The sequence below is a fragment of the Engystomops pustulosus genome, chromosome 4 (genome assembly GCF_040894005.1).
Source record: "Engystomops pustulosus chromosome 4, aEngPut4.maternal, whole genome shotgun sequence".
In the NCBI taxonomy this organism is placed as follows: domain Eukaryota; kingdom Metazoa; phylum Chordata; class Amphibia; order Anura; family Leptodactylidae; genus Engystomops; species Engystomops pustulosus.
Window position 1 is genome coordinate 71,890,517 of NC_092414.1, and position 26,299 is coordinate 71,916,815.

At 40.7% G+C, this 26,299-nt stretch overlaps 1 protein-coding gene across 2 annotated transcripts in view; it reads right to left on the bottom strand.

The window, feature by feature from the left end:
• Positions 1-5,708: 5,708 nt before the first annotated feature.
• FBXO38 (F-box protein 38) overlaps positions 5,709-26,299 on the bottom strand; it is a 33,856-nt gene continuing 13,265 nt past the window's right edge. For both annotated transcript variants that reach the window (XM_072146218.1, XM_072146219.1), the window contains exons 10-22: positions 26,111-26,281; positions 24,844-24,986; positions 22,895-23,138; positions 22,673-22,789; positions 20,898-21,080; positions 19,618-20,280; positions 19,423-19,520; positions 17,586-17,688; positions 16,027-16,193; positions 15,650-15,795; positions 9,331-9,434; positions 8,230-8,343; positions 5,709-6,886 (exon numbers count right to left, since the gene is read on the bottom strand). In XM_072146218.1, the coding sequence (XP_072002319.1) occupies positions 6,708-6,886; positions 8,230-8,343; positions 9,331-9,434; positions 15,650-15,795; positions 16,027-16,193; positions 17,586-17,688; positions 19,423-19,520; positions 19,618-20,280; positions 20,898-21,080; positions 22,673-22,789; positions 22,895-23,138; positions 24,844-24,986; positions 26,111-26,281 (2,432 nt within the window). In that variant the 3' untranslated portion in view covers positions 5,709-6,707. The remainder of the gene's footprint in view (positions 6,887-8,229; positions 8,344-9,330; positions 9,435-15,649; positions 15,796-16,026; positions 16,194-17,585; positions 17,689-19,422; positions 19,521-19,617; positions 20,281-20,897; positions 21,081-22,672; positions 22,790-22,894; positions 23,139-24,843; positions 24,987-26,110; positions 26,282-26,299) is intronic.

Genomic DNA, 26,299 nt, shown 5'->3' on the forward strand with positions numbered 1-26,299 from the left:
GCTAACTGCTGAACTCCACTCAACCGGCGCTTCCTATTTTAAATACTGGGTGATCCCCTGAATATAGAATGGTCTCCTGAACACATACCCTCTTTTGTTGTCTTTTTTTTTGTTTATTATTCACGCTATGTTACTATATACTCTTGTTTTACGATAACCATATAGGTCCACTGAGATGAACCACTTTTGTATCAACATACGTTTTGATACCTTATGTCGTGACTGTTACTTCCGTTCAGATTTTTTTCCCCCTCCCCAATTTTATGTTATGTATATTATGTTTATCACCTGATAAGTGCTGTATGTCATACTTTGCTTCAATAAAGAGTGCTAAATAAAAAAAAATAAAACCTTATACAATAAATAAACAAACTACCGTATATTAAGTTTGGTATCCCCGTAATTGCACTAACCCAAAGAATTAAAAAGGGAGTTGTCATTTAGAGTGCAGAGTGAAAGGCATAAAAGTATTTTTTCATCAGGTTCACTGCATTTAGAATTTTTTTGCCTCCTGACCTGCTGGAAGTCCACAAGACATCACAGGAAGTCTCACAGTGGCTGCTGGCAGGTCCCATGACCCAGGTAAGTACAGACTGGTAGACCCGATTAGGGTATTGTATTTACCCTGGTAAACTCTTAATCCTGCCCAATCTCTTTATAGTCGTATGATACAATGGCTGCTTGCATTTTTACTAATTGTAGAAGGGATCATATGCAATTTTTTAAAGTTCCTGGCAGACACAGAACATGAGACACAAAACATGAGACACAGAACATGAGACACAGAACATGAGACACAGAACATGAGACACAGAACATGAGACACAGAACATGAGTGCATTGTCCATGTATAATGCTGCGTTCAGCGATTCACTAAGAATCATGAATGTGTCGCTTCTCTCACTGGTCCGACAGAGTTCACCATCTTTTTTGTGGTGAGCCTTATAGGGTATACAACACAATTTAAACGTTAAATACGGTGCTCGGTCCGAATTAGTCGGACTGTCTGATGGAACGCCCACTAATTTGTGTCACACGCATGGCGCAGGCACTTCTTAAATACCCATGCAAGCCACTTCAGCCATGAACAACGAGCACAGGCCGACAAAAATGAAATGCGCGACCCTTGGTAAGTGTGTCCCAGTGTTTTTTGCATCCAGCTTGAGAGGAAAAGATCAAATCTTCTGTTACTAGAAAACATATATGAAAAGGAAATGAAAGACCATAAACATAAAAATTAAATGACCCTAGCAGCACATGGTGAAGCACCTCTAGTTGGTAGAACGTAACACAGTATTCTAGAGAAAATCCATTAACACTGTAGTCTGAGCTGGTAAAGCATTCAATATGTATTACAATAAAGCTCTATGGTATATTTTCTATATGTTACCTCCGAATATGTCTGCCTCAGCTACTAAATTAAACCAGATGCTAGAATGTTCTATCTTCTGATGTTCCAGAAAACTTGGATGCACATCTGTGTTCGTGTTAAAAGAACACATCAATTGCAATTACCCCAATTATTTTACACTGTATTATAAAAGGTCATGACTCAATGCCAGGAAAATATCAAGTCAAACGAGAAATAAAAAGTCTATTGTGCAGCAGCTCCACCTAGTGACAAGTTGATTCTCATTCATATATTACTGTATATTTTTGCTGCTATTCTAGGGATATACAACATGTTTTCTCTGTTCATGTAAGACTCTGTTCATCTATGATGTACTAGTAATAAATGCTACAATGTAAGCTAGGATGAGGGATCATTTTGTACGGCCATGTGCCCTGCCACAACATTCAATACGAAGGTAATGTCATACATGGATGAGCACAGTGCTCTCGTATACAGTGAAAGGGAGTGTCAGAGATACCCAGTGGTGTGCTCAGCACTCCCACATTGTACTGTTAGGAGCATCAGAACGCAGCTCGACTGGTCGCCCCATCAACTAGCAGAGATCACATTGTAATCCTGTGGACTAGTGGATACCAATCAAACTTGTTCAAAAGAAGATGTACCAATACCCAAAAGTTTACATTTTCTTTGTGCAAGTGCACCCAATATAAATCACAAATGTGGATCTTGGAAATGTTCACAATTTGTAAGATTAGGTTTATCCATTGTGCCCATACTTAGATCAAATAAAGATGAAGATCCATTAACCTATAATTCCCCAGAGTTTATCCATGAGAAGCATATAATAAAACGTCTAATATATATATATATATATATATATATATATATATATATATATATATATATATATATATATATATATATACACATACATACATAAGTTAATTGGCCCGTGGCAGGGAAATATTTTTTTCCAAGCTCTAAATATAGAAGCCCGAAAAAAAAATCCTGGATCTAACATGTGCTTCATACAAATCAATCTAAGTATTTATTCACTTCCCAATGATCGTGTTCATCCTAGCCTGTGTCTGGGCTACCGTTTTATTTTTCTGATTCCGGAAGTTCCAACAACTTAGAAAATTTGAGCTTCTTCGGTGTGTGAGCTTTAAATGTGATGCCAGACGATCTGAACTTTTGGCCGAGGTTTGTACATAGCAAGTGTCCACTGTCCAAAATCCGAGAAGCCTCACCGAAAGGATATAAAATTCTGTATCAACATCTTTAGAATGCAAAGTGGCATAAACACCAACAGGCCCAAACTACACTAGTAGAAAAGTCATTTATAATCAAGATTTTATCCATTTATTCTGCTTCTGTGCCTTATTACCACAAATACTCCTATTATTGAAAGGCTGCCAATTAATGCTTTATTTTTCCAGCACCACTTCAAATAAGAGAGCAGAGCTTTGCATCTATTGATGGTGGTTAAATGAACTTTACTAACATGACAATTCTATCCCAAACACTTGTATATTTTACATAATGCATTGCACTTGATCCCGCTCTAATTCTTTGACTCCCTTATGGAATGAGGCATTTGTTTGGATTAGTGGAAAAGGAGAAATGGCAGCACCCATGTGTGCATGTATTCCTCTTACAAGCAATCATATAGATGTATAAAGGGCAATCATATTATTGTCCAGACAAATTTTTATAATGTTTGGGCGTCCTCCTTAACTGGGGGAGAGTTCAAGTGCAATATTTCATCCCCAACCTTCCACTAGTATGGTGTAGTCACTGCAATACTCTACATGATAATTATACTTAGCGTGAAGACATTTTTACTTGCCGTGTTTTCTGACGTAAAATGCATGAAAAAGTTAAATTGTAATGTGTCTAATGCACGGCGAAAAAAATTGATCAGTTAGTTGCCCCAGAGGGTAGAACATGTCCGAGAATAAGCTTGGAGGACAGATAATTGGGACATTGGAGGCAATTATGTAGATGCAAACTACCGGGCATGTTCCAGTTTAAGAACCTACCATACAGTCTATCCATATTGAATTCATAGTAGACAAATGGTGGCATTATTATATAAGGCTTAAAGGGGACCTGTCACGAGGAGACCCATTTTTAGCACTCCCCCAGTCCCCACAGAGAATAGCACATACACTGCCAAAGAGTTTTTGTATATAAAAAAAATAGGTACAATATAAAATTTTTTCGGTAAAACCTTTCATTAACATCTGCTGTGTGACTAGGCAGTTGCCCACTGGGAGGGGCTGGAAAGGAGCAGTTCCCCCCCCCACCCTTGGGAAACAGCTTCTCCATGTGTCCTTTTCAAATATATGAATACCTCCCCTCACTGGGCTTAGCAACGCCCCCTGCTCCACTACAGCCAATCCCGAGTGTGAGGAGTTATTCATATATTTGAAAAGGTCACATGGAGAAGCTGTTTCCCAAGGGTGGGGGGGGGGGGAAGACTGCTCCTTTCCAGACCCTCCCAGTGGGCAACTGCCTAGTCACACAGCAGATGCTAATGAAAGGTACAATATAACATCTTTTTTTTCTGTAAAACCAATTTTTAATACAAAAATACTTTGGCAGTGTATGTACTATGCTCTGTGGGGACTGGGGGAGTGCTAAAAATGGGTCTCCTGGTGACAGGTTACACTTTAACCCCTTAACGCTGAAGCCACTTTTCACCTCCCTGACACGGCCCATTTTTTCAAATCTGCCCTGTGTCACTATAAGTGGTCATAACTTCGGAACGCTTTAACATATCCATGTGATTTTGAAATTGTTTTCTCGTGACACATTGTACTTCATGTTAGTTAAAAAATTTTGGTAGTATGTTGTGCATTTATTTATGAGAAAATCAGATATTTGGTGAAAATTTGGAAAAATTCGCAATTTTCAAAATGTTCTACTTTTACCACACATAGTCATAACCCCAAAAAAACGTAATAACTAACATTCACCGAATGTCTACTTTATGCATAAAAAAAACACTGAGGCATACTCTTATTTTTGTAGGATTTTTGAACGTTAGGTGCGATTTTTCATATTTTCATTAAAAAAAGCTAAATACTGCTAGTGAGGGACCTGCTCAGGTTTGAAGTCACTTTGAGAGGCCTAAATAAAAGTAAAACCCCATAAAATACTCCATTATAGAAACTACACCCCTCAACGTACGTAAAACAACTTTTATGAAGTTTGTTAACCCTTTAATTGGTTTACAGGGGTTAAAACAAAAGCGGATGCAATTTTGAAATTACATTTTTTTGGGCTAAATGAATGTGTTTTTCATAAAATGTACAAATTCTCAGTGGATAAAATACCAAAACGCTCCACAAAATTTGATACCCAAAATCTCCCGTGTATAACAATCCCCCATATGTGGTGGTAACCAGGGCATCGAGGGGGGAGCTGCGCCATTCAGAGCAGATTATGCATTGTCACTTTATATTGGCTATACAATCTTTATTTTTTTGGCAATTTGGACATATAAGGGCTTATTTTTAGAGACATGAGATGCACTTTACAAATACTTCATTTTAGTGGGTCTGTAGCTTTTTGATGAGATTTTATTAACTCTTTAATGTATGGAGGAAAACAAAATTGTCAATTTTAGGTTTCTTTTTTTTTGTATATTTTGGGGGTCGTACACCATACACTAAACATACTATAATATTTTTATTCTATAGATCACTACGACTACGGTGATACCTCATTTATATAGTTTTTTATATATTTTACAGGAAAAAACGAATAGAAAGAAAAACCCATTTGTTTTTGCATCGTCATCGTTTTCGGAGATGTAACTAAAATATTTTTGGGTTGACAAAGCTGATTTATGGGGCTTATTTTTTACATGTTGAGTTGTCCTTTTCAGTGGTACTATTTTGGTGCACATAACTTTTTTTGATCACTTTTTGGAACATTTTTGTTTAGGGATTTTATGAAAATGGGGGTCGGTGGAAGGGTATGTCCAATTACAGTCAAAATGCCCCTGACACGGCGTGTTAGGGGTTAACACCCGCGATCAGAGAAATCTCTGATCGCGGGTTTCGGCTATAACCGACACCCGCAGCTTCTGGCGCAGGCTCCGTTCTGGAGCCGGCGCCAGAAGCATGACGTACTATTACTGCATTTTGCAGGAACGCACCTCCCGCCATGCAGTAATAGTACGTCAAATGTCAGGAAGGGGTTAAGCCATATGTTTGAATAGCACATCATGCACAAAATGACCAGACCTAATATCAGAAGACCTCTATGGACGGGAACACCTGATGTGCTCTACCCAGAATTATTGTAGGATCTACAAATCATGACACACACTGACACGTGACAGTTCATTTCTATTTTTTACTTGACACTGTTTTACCATACCTGTGAGGGTGCAGATGTAGAGTTAAAAAGTCAAAGCATCACACATTTTACAATTTGCTTTGTATAATTAGAAAAAAAAAAAAAAATACAAAAAAAAAAAAAAATTACAAAAACTTGTACATTAACTACAAGCTGCTCCTTTGAAATGTCTTACTTTCTAGGATACGGCAGCTTCAACTCAGTGCAACAAATCATAATGATTTAGATTCATACAAACAAAAGACAGCTGAAGTACTATGCAGCGCAATGCGCACAACCCTCCGCGGCTCCTGTAATTGCCTTGTATGGGTAACCAAGACTTCTAGCATCATCCATTTTGTGTAGCAACTCATTCATTTCTTCCTGTATTTCTTAAAGCGGTCATCATCACCGAATTTCCATTTAAGTCAGGCCACAGCGACAGGCGATTGCAATCAACTTTCTTGAATCTAACCTATTCTGAAGTCCATCACTGTCCTCCTGGGAATCTCTCCCAATTTAACTGGTACTAAAAAGTATTACTAAAAAAAAAAAAGCTCTGTTGTTGTAGTTAAGGGTGGCTGGGCTACGGTCATAAGGATATCAATATCCTATAACACAGGACTATGAAAATAAATTATTCTGGTTCTAGGACGATGAAGAGATTATCTAAATGGAGACTGGGGTCTAGATAATCAAACTTCTGTGTGAGCCCTCTAGTCCTATGTGTAAAACAGCACTAAACTTTATATCCAAGCTCACCGGAAGACTTGATGTCGGTGGAAAAAGTTGGGGATAAAGAGTGTTGAGCTCCCCATGTGTACTGTTCACCAAGCTGGCCTCCAGGTACATGACTCACTGCTACCGATGAGTGTAGCTTGCTGGAAAAGGATGCAACGGGAAATGTTAACGATTCCCACTGGATCAACCTTTTACTTGTCACATCTCCAGCCTCCGCAGCTAGAGGTAGTAAACCTGCAGTGATGATGGCCATCTACTACTTCTAGATGTAGTCATCTTCCACAGGTTCTCCATTAACATCACAGTAATGGATAAATATGGCAACAACTCGTTGGAAAACTCCCTTTTTCATCTGCCGTAGTTCAGAAATCTCCTCACCGATTGTTTCCATACAAATGTCTGCAGAGAGCTGCCCTTTCCTTCTTGGTGCGTATATTGTAGCTGGTAATACAAAACAAATGATAAAGAATTCATGTGTCAATATGGGCGACTGGATCAGTCATGCAAGCCAAGGAAAGGATGAAATTATACTTTATATACAATACTTATGCATGGATGAGCAAGTACCATACCATGCGATCTCCCTACTTATGGTCCTTGTTAAAGGGAACTTGATATCAAAATCCCTTTTTCTGGATTCCTCATGTCCCCATAGAGAATAGTTTTTTTTTTTAAATAAAACAGGCCTTTTAATTCAATTAAAAGAAAATGTTTTACTTTCTTTCTGCAGAGCTGTGCCTGCACTCCATCCACATCTATTTCAAATAGGAGGGATATGGGTATTTTTTTAAAATTTGAAATAGACACATGACAGAACGGTTTTCTGAGGGTGGGAGGAAACCACTTCACTGGCCACTCCCATGGGACACTGCTCTGCAGAGAGAAAGGTGACCTTTCAGCTAAATGTCTTCAGAGATATAACTTAGAAGAGAGAATTCAAAAAATGATATCTCATCCCCTGTCTGAGAGGGCTGGTAGTTAACGGATGTAAAAACAGACAGACATAGTCCCTTAAAAGGCATAGTTTCATCAGAAGGATCTGTCATTGCTAATGCTGGATTTCATTGAATGGATATCTAACACTATAGGAGAAGAATTAGAAGAACTCTGGAGCTCCGGCTAGAAGGAAAATTGATTATTTTCTCTCAAAAAACTGCTTTATCATTGAGACTTTGTGGACCGGTCTTGTTCCATGAGTAGCTCTGTAGGGGCGAATTGTGCACAGCAGCAACAATATATATATATCAAAATGATTTTTTTCTAAATTCACTTACATTCTGTTACTTGTATTTAAGTGATTACAGAGTCACAGCATGTACTACACAGCATTCATAATTCTAATGGTTAACGTCAGACACGTCCCTTCCAGCTTAACTTAATTTATAAAATGTCACATTGGGGGTTGGTTAAATCTCAAAAAAGTTTATTCTGGAGATTTGTATCCTGAGTAAAGGCTACAGAAATATATGCTCTGTATCAACCTGGGATTCATACAAAATACTTCTGATAAGTCAATATAGGTTATGCTATATTAACAGGAACGCGTGCCCGTCGTACAGTGGCACAGCGGGCACACATCGGCGCCCGACTTGTGCCACAGCGATGTATGGCACACTGTGCTATATTCCAGGGTAAGCTAGGGCATGTCCCATCTTTCTCCCGGGTACGGAACGGTATGGTGCCGCACGCCCATTGCTGGCCTATAGGGGACATATATACGTTGGCTGTGTGAATGTGGCCCAACTACGATACCATGTCATTTGTAGGTTTTGTAGGAAACTTACTTTTCTCATCATCCTCAAAGTCATATCTTGCATAGCTGTTTGGTTCAGCAGTTCTAAGTGAACGCAACCAAGGAAAGTCTGTGATCATGGAGTACGGGGCACCATCCACCATTCCTGGAAAATTGTTGAAAGAATTAGTCGAGATGAAAATTCATACGGCAGAATTTGTGACCACCAGCTTGCAGACGTTTGTGGAATGCTTAAAGATAACCTGTCAGGTCAATTTGGGACCCTAAACCAGTGATGGCTAACCTATGGCACTGGTGCCAGAGGTGGCACTCGGAACCCTTTCTGTGGGCACTCAGGCCATCACCAGAGAGGACTGCAGGTATCTTCCTGCAGTCCTAGACAGCCCAGGACTTGCTGTGCACAGAGGTATTTTAAAGTGACAGCTGTACCTGGGACTATTTTCTGCTTTATTGGTGTCCTCAGGTGCTGGTATCAACGAAAACTGTGACAGAGAAGGGAGTATAAATCACAAATTAAATTTCTGTGTTGGCACTTTGCGATAAATAAGCGAGTCTTTGTTGAAGTTTGGGCACTCGGTCTCCAAAAGGTTTGCCATCACTGCCCTAAACCAACAGGTCCCAAAATGACCTTTTTAACTTCTTTCTTTTGACTTAAAAAAGAAACATTTATACTTATCTAGATGCTAGTCCGATGAGGCGCACCAGACTCACATCTTCAGATCCTGCGCAGCTGAGGAAGTAATTTTTTTTTCTTAAAAATCCAACAGGGCGATTTGTAACATGAAACCATAAGGACCTGTGGGGTGGTTTAGAGTCCCAAATCGCCCTGACAGGTTCCCTGGATCTGCAAGCTGTTGCTTTATTGAAGGCATTATCTTTAACATTACTAAGCTACCTTCACACGGATTGCAGTGTCTTCTTACTATTTATGCCAAATAAAACCTCCTGGCGCATTCATCACGTTTAGCTATAAGCCTTTCCTGACATCTGGGACATATCCGTTTCACATATAATCAATGTTCAGTTCTCTGGACATCAAACAAGCCTGACCAAAATTCAGGTATTAGCTGGATATTGTTATAAAAGATAAGAAGATCTTCCTAAATCTTTTAGGAGAAATACTGTTAATTACCTTCCAAGGTGTAAATGTCTCGACCCCAGGGATATTTTGTATATTTCTTTATATCTTCTTCGGTGCGCGTGGCCTCAGGAAAGAATTCGTATTTAATGAGCTCTCTGAAGGGAAAATATCAAAGGAGAGAGAGGATATATTAGCTGAAAAAAAGGCTTTACAGTCTAAAACGTTCAAGGGGAAACAAAAGGAAATGGAGATTAGTTTCTAACCTTCTAGAAAACAATTGAGTAAGACCACTGTAAAAGTTTTTGTGTAGGAGAGCTCTACGAGTATGAGCTGAACTTAGGTTAAATCTTATATATAACATGTGCCTTCGAATCCAATTCTTCACCAAAAATACTGCTTAACGGTGACTGGCAAACTTCCATTTTGGTTGCATTTTTCCTTCTTATGGTCTTAAAGGCAACCTGTCACCGCAGAAATTAGTCCAGTTTATGCTGCAATATTCATCTTCCATTTAGAGAAAATCCCTAGTAAGTCCACAGCAGAAATTTGACATGCATGGCGGACACGTGTCTGTTAGCTCCCGCAACACAACTCTGCAGCACACTAACCAGTGACCCCGATCTGCTGCAATGTGGGCAAGTTGCTTTGGGAAAAAGCACTAGATAGACTTGAGACACACAAAGAAAGGAGAGGACAAGGAAACATGGAGAAATTCCTCCGCAAAAAGCGAAACTCCACAAGATGGCCCACTTGCTGGCTGAGGAGGCGGAACAACAAGAAGATTTGGAGGCTGATAGCATAACGGAGGAAGCCTCTACTTCAGAGCATGCTCCACTATCCGGACCCATGCTGAAAAAAAGATGCCGGCACAGGTGCCCTCACCAATCATGGAGGAACTCAGCGCTATACATAAAGATGTATGTGCCACTGGGCAGAGGGTGGAGGCCATGCAGACCGCCATTATAGACCACAGCAAGGCCCTAGCCCATAACCTATTCCAGCAAGCTGAAGCCCTCAACATCCTCAGAGGACCAGGGGCGGAAAAAATGTGAGAATACGTGGACTGCCTGAAACAATTTCTCATGAGCAATTACCCACCACAGCGAAAAAGCTCAGGGGCTTGCTTAACACAGAGAGGGCAAACACCATTATAATTGAGTGCATACATCGCTCCCTGTGAAGAACGCCTAAAGAATCTGAGCCTCCCAGGGACGTTGTTTGCGGCCTATTAAGATACCGGGACACCGCTGACACATTACGGGCTGCAAGGGAGAAAAAAAAAAAAGGAACAGCAACTCCCCATCTACCAAGATATAGACCCCTCAACACTGTATAAACGCAGACACCTCAAGCCTCTCACTGACCACTTGAGAAACAGGAAAATAATGGTTAAATGGCTATTCCCTTTGGCCTAACATTTCAATCAGCAGGCTGCAGATGTACCATCAAAGGCCCCAAAGATCTCAGCGAGGCTTGGGACATTCTATACATAGAACCTCTGGATATACAATCCTGACTGTGGGTTACAGAGCAGCACATGGAGCTGCCAACTTTACTGCACCTGGATAAGTGGCCCCAGCAGGGAAAGGAAAGTGGCCCAGACAAAAGAAGAAGTCCACCAACGACTTTTGGAGGACTTCATGGATGCAGAACAGTGAAGATACTCCCAGGGCAAACACAAGAGGACTTGATATCCCTTTCTTATAGTGCCTAACCCCATAGGTATAATTTTACTTGGCCCAAGTTACCAGAGAGCAAAGCCTCAAAATTTGCAAAGTGTTGAAACTAGAGTGTAAGTGTTGTAAGAGTTGTAGCACCCGACCAGGGTCCCCGGAAGAAGCTGTGTAGGCGAAATCCAGGGTCATGTGGACATGTGTGACTGGCGTCCTGCTTATGGCTAGATATGCGCAATTTTACAAATATTTTTGAAATTGCCTTAAAGAGAGATTGCAATAATGGAAGATTTGGAAAGGCGATGGAGTTGGTGTGAATGGTGACCTATCTAGGTCACACCATAAATTCTCCAAGATATGGGAGCCCTGGGATATGCCTCCCCCCTCACACCAACCCAGGTAGTGATAGTGCAGAGGAACACCTGCTGAGAACCATGAAAGAAATAAAAAGAAAGGTTGGATATAACTCTGAGCACATGTGCACAGCTTCCCTTAGATAAGTACTAGTCACTATGAAGAAGTCCTTGACAACCAGTGGTTTATGTTATACAAGTTAGAATGTTGTTAGCTTGTTTATTCATGAAACTACCCTTCCATGTACCAAATTTGTATACAATGTTGTCCTATGTACATAACTTTCAGAAAACTCCATTTAAAAAAAAAAAAATCATGAAAGGCAGATGATATCTTTATAATCTCATTGCTTAGCTAAAATGTTGTGATGCACAAAATATTTCCCACACTCAATTTCATCAGGAAGATTCACTACAAATACACTGTCCAATTTTAGAAACAAGAATAGCGTTTCATGGTGACTGCTGTCCACTACAAAACAGCGAGTCTCCCGTCGCTGGTGATTGGTCGCCCTGCCAGAACCTTATGACAGTATTCATGAATATAAGCTCAAGGTCCTGGCAGGGCGATTAATCATGGACAGTTATAGATCACACAATCCTACAGTCGCGGCCATTTTTTGTTCGGGATTGTCTGGCTGATGGTAAAAAACGGGAGGCTTCACTATGCTGTGGATTTAAAGACAGGCAGTGGAAAAGAGTTTCTGCTATTTTCTGTATGGTGTGTATGGGAAACCTTGTTTTATGCATAACAAATTATATTTCATAGTGACAGTATTTAATAGTCCATGCTGCGTACTGGGAAGTGGTAAACATTTCCAAATGCAGTGAAATTGGTGAAAGAAAAAAAAACAAAAAAAAAAAAAACAAACATTTGTGGCACTTTGTGGACTCTGTTTTTACAGCTTTCACTGTGTGCTCCAAATGACAGGTCTCCTTTATTCAGATGTATAGGCTGACACAGAGACTGCAAGAAACTGTCTGTGTGATAGAATCTTATAGAGCAGGGCATCAGCCAGCGTATGTTTTATGCCTTTCACGGTGTGTTCACACGTGGCAGTAACGCATGCAGAGGTCGCGATAAGACGCATTTAGAGGCTGATTTACTCCCCCAAAAAAATCACCAAGCGTATTAATACGCTTGGTGATTTTCCTGTGAGCTGCCGCTTCCAAGCGGTGACACTGCCGGCTGCGATCCTGCAAGATATTCTCTGCAGGATCGCAGCGCTGAGTGGCTGGAGGCAGGACAGGGAGGGACTTCCAGCTCCCCGTCCGTGCCTCTCCCGCGGGGAGCCGAGCGAGTGGTGGGGGCGGAGCCGAGCGAGTGGTGGGGGTGGAGCCGAGCGAGTGGTGGGGGCGGAGCCGAGCGAGTGGTGAGAGATGGAGGAGCCGAGCGGGGGAGGGATATCTGTTACCGGGGCTGTGCTCCTGATCGGTGTGCGATCGTGCACACAGCCAGTAACAGGATCATGCTGTCTATGTGACAGCTCAATCATGTACTGTGACAGGGGACTGATAATAATCGGTCCCCTGTCACAGCAGCCCCTGTATACAGTGAGAGGCTGCAGGGAAGGTGCTGTGCACCCTCTCTGCATGTCTCTGTATACAGATCACTGATGACAGTGATCCAATGGGCTCTTACCATTAGATCACTGTTATCTGTCATCTATATAAAAGAAAAGCAGGGAACACATATATTATGTGTTCCTCCCTAAATGTGCCCCTGTATAATGAAAAAGAAAAAAAAAAAAAAAAAAGGGGGTTATGTTCCCAAACCGCAGAAACCGAATTAAATAAAATTTCAGCAGCATCAGCCCCGGACTGGTCTGGGGGCCGCCGTCAGCCATAGTCCCCTGGGTAGACAATAAGGCTGCATTCACACAAACGTATGCCTGCCAGGCCGGAGCCAGGCAGGCGTACGTTCTGCACCATGGAGAGGAGGAGGAGGAGGTGACCCCGACCCTCTCCATTGAAATGCATTGGGTACTGGCCATAACACGGGGAAAGACATGTCATTTTCCCGTGTACCGAGCGGTATCACTCTGTGTGGCCATCTATTGGGGACATATGTACAGCCACAAGCTTGTGGTTTTACATACGCCCCCATATGGTAGTGTGAATGTAGCCTGAGGGCGCTGTACCACATTGCGTTTGCAAACACAGACAAAACCGCGCCCACCGGGGCGGTCCGCAGTCCGATAGCATCGGCGTTTCTATGGAAACGCCTGCGATCGGGAATGAGCCGCCGGTGCATTGCATTAATTTAACGTAAAACACAGGCGGCTCGTACCCCATCGCAGGCGTTTCCATAGAAACGTCGATGCGATCGGACCGCGGACCGCCCCGGTGGGCGCGGTTTTGTCTGCGTTTGCAAACGCAACGTGGGACAGCGCCCTAAGGGTGAGGTTATTACATACGTTTTCAAACGCATCACAACAGCTGAGAAGAGATTTGCCCAATTATATTGCTGTCCACATTGCGTTGATGCATGCGTTTTGTTAACACAATATTGACAGCAATGTAATTATGCAAATCTCTTCTCAGCTGTTCTTATGTGTTTGAAAACGCCATGTGTGAACACACCATAAAAATGTTGTGCAGCACTTGTTTAATACATACTTGCTATTTGAGGGCGCATTCACACGATGCGTTGCGTTTTTGACACATTCCAAAGGCTTCAGCCTTGATCACATGTTGAAGTAACATTGCGTTTCCATTGCATTTGCTAAAACGCAGTGTTAACTTCAACATGCGAAGCTTTTGGATGCGTCAAAAACGCATAAAAAAAAGTGTGCATGCTCCCTAAAGGGGTTTTCCTGAGAATTCAAATTAGACCCTATCCCGTGTATAGGGCCTAACTTGAATTTGTGGGAAAACCCTTTTAAGCACAGAAAACAGGAGCTGTAACTTTTTCCTTGTATTAATAGATGTCACTATATATACGCCTAGGAGTTATACATTTATTAGTGAAAATTTCGTACTCCTCCTGGGTTAAAAATACTCCTCAAAAATTGTGAGAGGAGTATTATTACCCTTCTTGAAAAATGTTAGTGCGACCTCTGAACGCATGTATTTTCAAGGGCATCAGAACAGCTGATAAGAGTAGATTTGCCCGATTACATAGTGGTTAACACTGCATAATTAAAATGCTGTGTCTCTGCTGTGTGGCTGTAGCCATGCCCCCTGCACGGAGCTCAGAGACACTCAATGATCACAGCCTGTCAGCACATGGTGAGCAGAGGGAGAGGCTGCAAACTACAATCTACAAGGAGATAAGTGATCCGGGGGCAGGCACATGTCTGTGAGATGTAGCAGAGCAGTGTAATGTAACCGTGTAATGGTCTATCAGCCTCTGTGTAATCATCTCATGCATCTCTGATCTGTCTCATCTCTCTATGTGTCAGTGTGTTAGTACAATGTCAGAAACTAGATGAAAGTGTATTTACACCTGTACCCTGATAATCTAACCACATTGTCACCCCACAAAACTAGAAGGGTCATAGTGTGTCTGCTAAGATAGGCCCTGCCCACACCTTGGGATTATTTACTCAGCAGCCATGGGAGGAGCTAAAACAGCAATAGCAACAAGTAAAATTGTAAAGTAAAGGGTTAAAATGATCTTTATTGTGTTAACATCACTAGGGGATAGAGATGTGAGGCAGTGTGTACACACAGGTCAGGGCAGTGAAGGAACATAAATTACCTCAGGCACGACAGTGACAGCACACAATGTCCCTGCTCATCTCACTGACCACTTCCCTACCCGCTCTCACACACAGAACAGGCTTTCGCTCTGATTGGTGGAGTGGCGATCACGTGGAGTATCGCACTTTTAAAATATTCCAGGCTGTCAATCCAACTGATCATTGCTTTCCAGCTTTGCCAGAGGCAATCAAAAGGGCTTAAAACCCACAAAGCACCCATCGTGGGCGTTACGGGCAAAATAAACTTTCAATCAACCCCGATGGGTTGCGGGGAAAGGGGGGTTTTAGCAGCGCCCCTCCGTGCTGAAGCTTCATAGGCTGTTACACCGTCTCACCTTCAACCTCTGCGTTATGTAATCTCAGTGAAGCAGTTCATTTTGAGCTCATTAGCAAAATTAAAAGTTTAGAAGGTGAGAGGCCATAGATAACACACATAAGAAGTTACCACAGTCACAATGCCTGGATCTATGAGCAAGTGTCCCTGGTTTATCACATTTAATTTTAATGGCTCATCAGACAGCTGTGCACACAAGGCATCTAAGAAATAATGATGATCTCAAACATATGTCCATGCATGATTCAGCAGAAAGTAGTCCATTAAGCTGCTTTCCAGTAAGAGAAGAAAACATTGTATACTCACTGGTTGACGTTTGCGATCGTGTCCATCCAGCTCCGGACACGGACTTTATTTCTAACATTAGGGGGATTGCTGAATTCATGTATGATGCAAATATGGTAGGGGTACGGACCACTGAATAGCTTTCTTTCCAATGTCAAGGTGTCTACCTGTTTAGAGAGTAAATAAAGAAATTAATATATTCAGGAGTTCTTTTAAGAATAACTTTCAAACATTTGCTGTATTTGGCTGAGGCTTTAAAAATAAACATAGAAGAAAATAGCACATTTTCAAAAATGTTAGAATCAAAATGTTCACCATTTCAAATCATTACTAAATGCATTAAATCTTCCAAAAAATAAAATTGTTTATCTCCCACCTATTTTGAAGAAGAAACTTACTTGTTGCATGGGGCGCAGATAGATTATGCGATTTCTTTCAGGGGGCATCCTAAGGATCTGGTCAAGTACTTGTTCCGTATTAAGCTTCTTACATTGAGCATAATCAAAGCGATTGACAATTGGAGCATTTTCCACCTTTAAGTGCTTCAGTACACGGCATCTTGTTGCTGGAAAAAAAAAAAAAAAAAGATAAAGATGTCTTGGTTTTCAAAATTTGCACAGTAGAAGTCATAGATCTTTTCTGTAATTAGGAACAGATGCTTTACAAAGTATCGGATGTACCTGAAACAGATGTCTCTAGGTATTACAATCCCATTAGAGCTATACATTACTACATTCAAGTCATGACTAATATCTGCATTTTTTTTCTGTAATATGGTTCTTGTGGGGATTAACAACATTAGAGTTGTATTCATGGCATACTCTAGAGACAAACCCTGCCAAAACCAAACTGTTCAGATCAATGAATGAATGAATGAATGAATGAATGAATGAATGAATGAATGTATGAATGATGTAGATTTAGGGCTCATTCAGACGGCCGGCTGTGGGGATGTACATGCAGCCGCATATGCATACCCACCGCACACCAGGAAAAGATAGAGCATAGAGTGTGTGGGCGTGGACTGCTTTTTTCCTATGGAGGGGTCTCCTCCTCTCCAGCGCAAGGCGGTATGCCCACCCGATGCTGGAGGGGAGGAGGAGGAGGAGGAGGAGAAGAAGAAGAATGTATCCTTAGGCTCCGTTCACAAATGGTGTTTACCTTGAGTTTTGAAAAGCAATGCAGCATCCATGGAGTGAAGATTTACCTTTTCACATTTTTTTTTTAAACACAAAATATTAAAAACTTTATGACACACACATTGGGGGGGAATTCATTAAGACTGGCATTTAGAATGCCACTCTTTATATCCCCCCCCCCCCACAACTTGAGGTCCGGTCTCTGATTGAATAGACCAGATCAGAACTGGTGGAGTTTTCTACTATAGTCTCCGCTGGTTTTCCAGCAGGGACTAGAGCAAATGTGACGTCTTCCCACCCCAACATGCCCATAATAGTGGCTTGCTAAAACTGGAGCAATGGGGAGTGTCATGTGGTTTCTCTGCCGGTTTTCTAGGTTACTGCTTTGTAAATGCAAATTGTTAACACAATATGATTAGGCAAATATCCTCTCCACAGCTGTTGGATTGCATTTGACAACACAATGTAAATGCCATGTGTGAACACAGCGGTGTAGACTTCTAAGGCTACATTCACACGATGTATGCCTACCGTATCATCGGCGCTGCGGAGAGGAGCAGGGGATGAGCGCAGCTCACTCCGACCCCTCTCCATAAGAATACACAGCCCACGGCGCCAAATTCCGTTGGAAGTTGGGCCTTGTCCTATCTTTCTACGGGGTAGGAACGGTACGGGGCTGCACCTTACGGCACCATGAGGCCATAGAAGTGTATGGGGGACGTATATACATCCCCCATACATCAAGTGAATGTAGCCTAAATGTAAATAGAAGTTCTCCAAACAATAAGGCTCCTAAGAATAGTGTAACACAGACTCACCATGGATGAACATCATCTTGGGGCAATCCTTCAGAACCAAATCTGTAATGCCACAATTTGTTAAAGTGATACCCACTAGGTTTTTTGATTTAAGGTTTAACACCTAGGGAAAAAAAAAAAAAACAGATAGTTCAATATACAGGAGGTCCCCGGGTTACGTACAAGATAGGGTCCGGAGGTTTGTTCTTAAGTTGAATTTGTATGTAAGTCAAAACTGTATATTTTATAATTGTAGATCCAGACAAAAAATTTTTTGGCCCCAGTGACAATTGGAGTTTAAACATTTTTTGCTGTAATGGGAACAAGGATTATCTATAAAGCTTCATTACAGACACCTTACAGCTGATCATTGCAGCCTGGGACTATAGTAAAGCACTTAGAAAGCTTCACCAGAGGTCAGAGGGGTCCGTCTGTAAGTATGGGTTGTCTGTAAGTCGGGTGTCCTTAAGTAGGGGTCCACCTGTACAAACACACCTATTCAGGGTGAAAGAAGCAAAATATCCTTTGATAAATATAGCACTGCTAAATAAACACTTAAGAACAATAAAAAAGAGGGAACAAAGGTTTCTTCCTAATAAGCAAGTCTGCCACTAAATACTCACAACATACAAAAATATTCTGTAACAATAATACATTTCTTATGGAGGGAACAAAATATGATCCTCGAATCTAAAGTGCAAAAAATGCCTCAAAACAATACGGTAAGGTCCCACACCAAAAGGGAAAGGATAAATTAATAATATGAAGTCAATTATTTAAATTGAAGTGTAATCATCTAGTTACATGTAGTCAAGTAAGACAAAGGGGCAGATTTATCAAGCTGTCTGAAAGTCAGAATATTCCTAGTTGCCCATGGCTACCAATTATAGCTCAGCTTTCATTTTATCATTGCTCATGAATTTTAAAGGGGACCTGTGATTGGTTGCCATGGGCAACAAAGAATATTCTGACTTTCAGACAGCTTAATAAATCTGCCGCAAACACTTTATGCGAAAGTCGCCATCTGCTGGCACAAAAGAAATCAACAGAATTTAGAAACTCTCAACCTCATCTAGAATTAAATATTCATATTCTGTAATGTGCTGGTTTGGTGGTAAATTGTGCTACTTGTTTATTCTGGTGTAACAAGTCATAGGCTGTGCAATGGTCCCCTGTTGATAACAGTAGAGAAATTAAGAATGTTTTAAAGAAGAACAGATTGCTTTTTTTGTGTCTCCTGTTAAAACCCAGGAATCATATAAGTTAACGCTAACATTAAAAAGAATGTACAATATTTTTTTTTTTCTGCTTACTAAAGTTCTACTTTAGTTTACATGGGTGGTAGCTAGTTATCAAATTATCCCCGATGCAAATGACAAGTTAATTTGTGAGGATTCAATGCTGGTCCCCTGATCACACTAGAATGACCCCCAAGAATCTGGAGAATGCAGGATTCTGGAGGAGGTGGTGCATGGGTCAGCAATCTCATTGACAGTGATTAAAAGTGGCCGAAATATGCAAGAGCTGTGCTCTGCAATTTTCAATGTTATTGAGAAAAGCATGTGTCCTGACATTAGACAGAATGGGGCCCTCATTCTCCGGATTGCTGGGGGTCCCGTACTTCACCAATTAGCAAGTTATCCCCTAACCTCTGTGGAGAAGGGATAACTTGGTAATTTTGTACCATCCCCACCTTCCAAAAGATGGAACTAGAGGCTTCTAACCACAAGTATTTTTAGTATATATTCTTTTGTACAATATTGAAGATGGTTATCTTGTTTTCCAAAGAATGGATCGTAAACTTACTCCGTAATCTTAACTTGCCTGACCAAATAAACAAGAAAAAAACTCAACCTACCTGAACATGGTCATCTTCAATAACAGGGTCACTGGTGCTTGTAGATTTATCTGCTGTGCGTTTCCTCTTTACAGATTTTCTGCTTTTTGGAGTTGATTCTGGAAGTAAAACAATAAAACCATAAAACCGGCCACAACTTAATGTGACAAGACTGTAACAGAGAAGCCATGCAGCAAAAAATAAACAGGGGCTCACCGTCATCGGATAAGAGAGACACCTGAGACAGCCTGGTTCTTGCTCTTGTGAGGGGTCTGTGTGCATTGTTGCCCCCTTGATGTAACCTGTTGCTGGTAGAAGATGCATGTGGCTCCACCACTATACCTGAAGTAGTCCTGTTTGCTCCATCGTGTGAAGTCCTGAGTGTGTATTCAGCGCCATCTCCTGGAGAGGAGCAACTGGTTGAAGGTTGCGATCTTTCACAACTTTCGCTGTTGCTCCTTTGTAACTTTTTTTCCTGGGTGATATTTTTGGAGCAATGAGGACATAATGCAGCGACCTCTTGTCCCTCAGCAGCACTAAGTTCAAAATCGTCTGATCTCGCACACGTACAAGAATCAGCTTCTTCTGCAGCAGCTTCAGGACTCTCATTCAAAGACTGATCGGTATCCATATTCTGGGGTTCAGGATTACTCCCACTTATAACGGCCCCTGCTGCGTTCACTTCATTTGAGCAATCTTTTCCTTTACTCCTGTCTGAAGGGTCGCTGGCTGCCTTCATATCTGCTTTTATCTGCTCGCTGGTCACTTGGCATCCCTTTTCACAGCTGCTTTCTTCACTGGGTGGGGATTGCTGTGCGGGACTCTTGAATGCAACACTGCACTTTTTCCGTAATGGAGTTTTACCTTTCCCACTTACAACTGGAAAGAATGCAAATATATTGTGTAAAAATGTACAAATAAGTTGAAACCGTACCGTACACTGGAAAGAGATAGAGCATGCACAGTCTTTTCTCATGAATACGGCCATGCATTGCTATGGAGAGGGGAAGGGTGAGAAGAGTCTCCGCCTCTCCAGCATATGGCTGTACGCTTGCCTGGCTGTGGCATGGCTATGTGAAAGTAGCCTCACTAGCAACTTACAAATTAAAGCATTAAAAATAATGATGGCAACATAAAGTAGTGAAAAATAGATAATGGTAAAGGGGTACGCCTAATTCAAGTGTTTCCATATGAGATGTCAAATAGGTGATATATATACACACCGGGACCAGATCCTATTTTGAGAACAAAGATTCACTGAGCTCCATCTCACTTAATTCTTGAATAGAGCAGTCAGCATCAGACTGATTTTCATTCAAGTCAAAGAGAGTGACTAAAATAGTTGAACAAGCAGCCTCCCATTAAATTCAATAAAGAATGTGCCGTCATAGAATAGAAAAAATTAATACAAGGCCAGAGACACCCAGAACTTTCTGAGAAATGAAGACCATATTCCAGAATGGAATGGATGGTTCGCATCCGCACAAAGTACTCACCACAATCATTGGTGCTCTCTGCCGCTTCCGACAATTGAAAGCCCTTATCTTCCTCAGGAGGATAGTTGTTGACAGGCGTAGTACTGACATTAGAGGTGTTAACTAGATCATCCTCGTCCTCGCTGTCAGAATCGTGGACAGTGATTGGAGCAGCTTTCACAGCAGGTTGCAAACCACTTGGTCCTGTAATACATGTACATACGTGTCAGGACAGCCACACATTTAGTCCACTTACTAGTAAAGTGAAATTCCAACTTTGGGGAATATGAAAACAGATATCAAATGTGAAAACATATTTATGGCTTGTAGTTGCCCTTTCTTTTATTAAAATCCTAGCCAAGGAGGCCGTCCTATGAGTGATTGACAGCACAGAGTCATTGACTGTACAAAGAGGTAGAAGTCAGTCTCAGATAGGAGCAACCCCATGACTAGACAACCGCTTCTAACCATACAAAGAAGATATATAATTAACAAGCTTTCATGTAAATCTGTGTACACCAGCTGCTGCTCTATAACAGTCTGCCTGTAGAGTGGACCTCATTTTCATGGCGACAAGCTCAATGGGTTTAGGCTTCATTACATTAAGCGTACCGAAACTCTTCAGAAATAGACATGCTGAGCTATAGAGAAATTTAGATTCCCCACATTTTTTTGCCATTAAAGGATTTGTCGCTTCAAACATCCACTTTTCATATATTTAGTCTAAATTCAGGTACCTTCTTCAATCAGTCGACAAGAGGTGTAACTATACAGAGTACTACTGCCCTCTGAAGGACACAGTTTATTCATGCATTACATGATCAGATCAACAATATAATATTTATAGTATTTAAAAAATAAAATTCCTTTAGCTGAAGTGTAGCATGTCCCACCTAAAATTATGAAGTTAAAAAAAATAGAAGTAACAGTAGTTGGTAGGGGCCAACTGAAATTTAGTATGTGATAAGATGTTAATTAGCAAGTATTTTCTTTAAAATAGCCTCATATATTAAAAAGTAATGGCAAATTAGGAATTACTTCCACTAAATTTACATATATACAGAGTCAAGTTACTAGACATACCAATCTTTCTATATATAACTGCAACAAATTGTATACGAATAGTTAAAAGGGCCCTGTAAGCACATTTTTACAACACAGATAATGACAGGTTCCCACAGAGCCCTTTTAACTGACACGCTTTTAGCTGATAATGGTTTCCCCTTACATCCCCATAAATACACTTTATGCTATATTACCTGGCATCAAAGGGGGTGTGTCCTGCTCAGCCAGCCTCTCCCATCTACTCTTCTCCATGTCCAATGCCTCTTCTCACCATTCAATACTTAAGGTCTTAAGACCTGGGTGAGGTCATCCAAGGTCCTTACCCCAATTACATTTGCAATGTCTACACCATGTATGTATCTGATCACATGAAATCATAGCATGCCTTATGGACTTCTACTCCTCTGCATCACAATGCAGAGAATCACATGCATACATTCATGGGATAGACATTGCAAAAGAGGGGAAAAAGGACCATAGATGACATCACCCTGGTGATTTTAACTACCCCTATTTACAGAATATGACATTGCGAAATCCTAAAGATCACAAGAATAGCCTTGGCACTTGCTGCACCACCATTTCATTAATACAGAGGAACTGGCCCCTACTCCAGTGCTTGTCCCACGGGTCAAACTGCTACTAAGGAAACCCTTTTCTACTATTTAGAAGTCAAGAAATGTAACCACAAATATAAAAAATAACAAAGTAATACTCGGTTTAAGCACAACCTGCTCGCTCCTCATCCACATCCATTGGTATAACAGCCAAATCTGGGCCTGCAGCTTCATTGTCCAGTGCAATTGGTCTACTTTCTTCTTGTGGAACTTCTTCCATATCATTTAGCGCTGCACATTGAAAGTAAGCACAAGGAGAATGGATGTGAACAATCATTGCTAGAATCCTATTCAATTGTATATTACTGAAATATCAAGCACAAAAGTATGCGGCACCTTCAGCAGCTATATGCTGCTCCTCTACATGGTTCTCTGCTCTGACATCAGGTTCCTCATTTCCCTCCTCTGGTTGTGGCGGTGGAATATTTTGCGGTTGCTGATTGTTATTGTGCTGTAAGTTGTTGTTGTTGTTCTGGTGATTGTTGTTATTTTCATTCTCATTGTTTGAGTTCTGGTTGCTTACAAGGGCTGAGGACACTCCAATACCTGTTCCAGCACTAAGACCCACGCGAGCGCAACCCTGGAAAATGGGAGAAAGTTCCTTAAAGAATGTCATCTATAATAATAGACTATAGATCACATTTCTTCTTTTTAAAAGGGAACCAGTTGAGTAGTTTCCAGCACAATATAATACAACTGGGGTTTAAGCATGTTTAGTTTACCAATATCTGCAATTGATCCAGGGGAAAGTTGCTGGGGTCCACAAACCTGATTCCACAGTAGACCTCTAAGGAACGTGCAATGCGCCTTCAGAAGCCAAGGAAGAAGTTCTCACTTTACTACACACCTCTGTTACCCCAGGAACAATACATGTACATTGGAGGGTACAGCAGACTTATAGGAAATCTACACTCAAAATCCATCATGATAAGCCAAGTACCCTTACTCATAGATCCAACCACTGTGACTCCGGTAATCATCTTATATTTGTTACCCATGGCTTCCTTCTTTCTACAATCAACTTTTATAATTATTCTTATGAGCCTGAAGACCTCCTGAGGTTTATTGGCATAACTGTAAAAGTTGATTTTAGTAAATGCCCCTGGTTTATCATGCTTGATTTTGATGGTAGATTTCCTTTAAAGGGGTATTCCCACGAAAACAAGATTATTAAATATACTCAGGATAACAAAATAACACACTCTAATTCGCTAATAACAAAAATACAGCATTTCACAGATATAATTCCAACCTGTCTATCAGTCCTGGTGTATACAATTTTGGTTGCCCCAGAATCAGAGCATACATTTTCTGACATTGGGTCAGGTCGGGCAGATTCTTCTCATGAATAGAGTCTCTGCAGCGCCCACTGCATTCCAAGAAGATCACAAGGAGACGCTCAGACACTTTCTGCCAGCAAGTAACATCGCAAGGAGAGAAAAATTTAAATCTTTCTTTAATGGGAAAACTCCTTGAAGTCTTCAAAACTTTCCCCTGAATTACCTGCATTTCCAGGTAAGCGGAGCAGGTTTAGGGTTCCAAGTACTAGCTGTTAAAACGCTCCAAAGCCGATCAGGTATCAACAAATACAATAACACATTCTATAACTAAAATAAAACAATTCCAAAACCCCTCTCTAACATTTCTACATTCCTCTCCAAACCAGATCTCCTGTGATAGATTATTATTCCGTACAATATACATAGTCTCAAATCAGGTTAAATATTAAACAGTGCCGGTAAGCAAAGGTCTTTAATGGTGTATCTTGGCACCTACTGAGGTTTTCAAGGGTCTGACCAAGAATTTGATGAGATATGCATTGGAGGGCATCAAGATTTCCTCAAAAACTTTTGAAATAAAAAGGGTTATATTATTAATGATGGAAAACCTGATGCAAACCCAATGGATTCTATACAAGTCAATTTGGCCCACTGGCCATGTAAGTAAAAGTTGCATGATGGATTCAGTAATGGATTTTGTTATTTCTACTGTTCAGTTTCCATGACAAAGCAGAAGAATAGAAATAATAATGCACAGTAAATCAAGCCAAAATGCATATTCAGTTTCAAACAAGCATGGTATGTAAAATACAGCTAAGGTTGTTATAATAAATAAATCCACTAAAGAAAATTTTGACTTCTCACCAGCGACCATAAAAGTAAAAGAAATGAAAAGCTATGAGGATTTATCTTTCTTTACATGCTGTACAGTTCTCACTTGTTTAGATATACCAAAGAGTTGCAGCTCTTGGCAAAATGCACACATAATTTCTCCCAAAAACTAACCTTAGGGGGTTCCCGAAACATCTGGTCCAGAGAGATAAATTCTAAACTGGGGAGCAGCTCAACAAATTGACTGAAGGATTCCAGCTTAATGGCGTGGCATCGCACCAAGCTAAGATCAACCAAACGGTTCCACCGGGAGTGATCTGTGCAGAGCAGAGAAAGTAGTATTGTAAGCGATCAGCAAAGCTTTCATCTTGTGGTATTTTACAAGATTATACTGTTAGTAACTTCTGTATGATATTGCAAAATGGTCTGTGACAAATTAAAGCCATCACAGATGCATTTTAGTAAGCAATTGCATTTCCTATAACTTAGTTAATCTAGACACAGTTTTATAAAGCTCAGCGCTCTTGGAAATGTATGAATAATAAATGGACAACTTAGCGTTACCACTTGTAAAACTTCACATTGTCCATTCAGAGACAATGGAAACCTGCGTAGTGGCACAGTCATTGTTAACATCCAGATGTCAATGTGGTTATACATTTTAAAGAGGAATAACAGAGTGTAACAAACACAGAGTACCAAGGAAAAATTATATTTATGGGGAATGCAAACATTTGGTGAAACCAATAGACAATACAAGTGACAGGTGGAGCTGAAGCACCAAGTACAGCCACATTCATATAGGCTTGGATAGACAATAAAGGAATTTGTCCAACTACTGTACTAAGAAGGACTTCAGTGGGACAAACTTTCAGCTGTCCCACATTCACCCTCCACATGAAAGATAAGTTTACAAATCCTAGAAAACTCTATTTAATTACTGTATATACTCGAGTATAAGCAGACCCAAGTATAAGCCGAGGCCCCTATTTTTACCACAAAAACTTGGTAAAACCTATATTTTTTTACTCGAGTATAAGCAGAGTTTGGGTTTTTAGCACATTTTTTTTGGTGCGGAAAAACTAGGCTTATACTCGAGTACCTTATTTGTCAGACTATAAGGCGCACAAAAAATCCTTTGATTTTCTCAGAAATCAATATATGAACCGTACTTACAGACAACAGCTGCCTTGAACTGTGCACAGGTCTGCCACCTGCTGGTCATTCTTCCTTATAATCAGGTGCGCCTTATATATGAACCTAGGCACTTTAGCAGGCATTTATTGGTGTGTCTTATAGTCCGAAAAATACGGTATATATGGTACTTTGTGTTATTAAATGCCAAGAAAATGGCCGTGTCGAAGAAAGTATCTTAGGCAATTTAAAAGGAAACAAAACACATGGAACGTTCACTTTTGAATGAACTTCTGATATTTGGTACCTGTAATCCAGTTCTTTGGATTATGAAGGTGCGGACAGTTGTATATAACCAAGTATTTAATGCAGGAGAAGACTTCATTTACAGCTTTCATCCCAATATCAGTGATAATGCCAGGATTCTCTGCCACATCAGCTAAGCCATACTTCATTAGATCAGCATTGGTCATCTTACCTGTACAGACAAAATAGA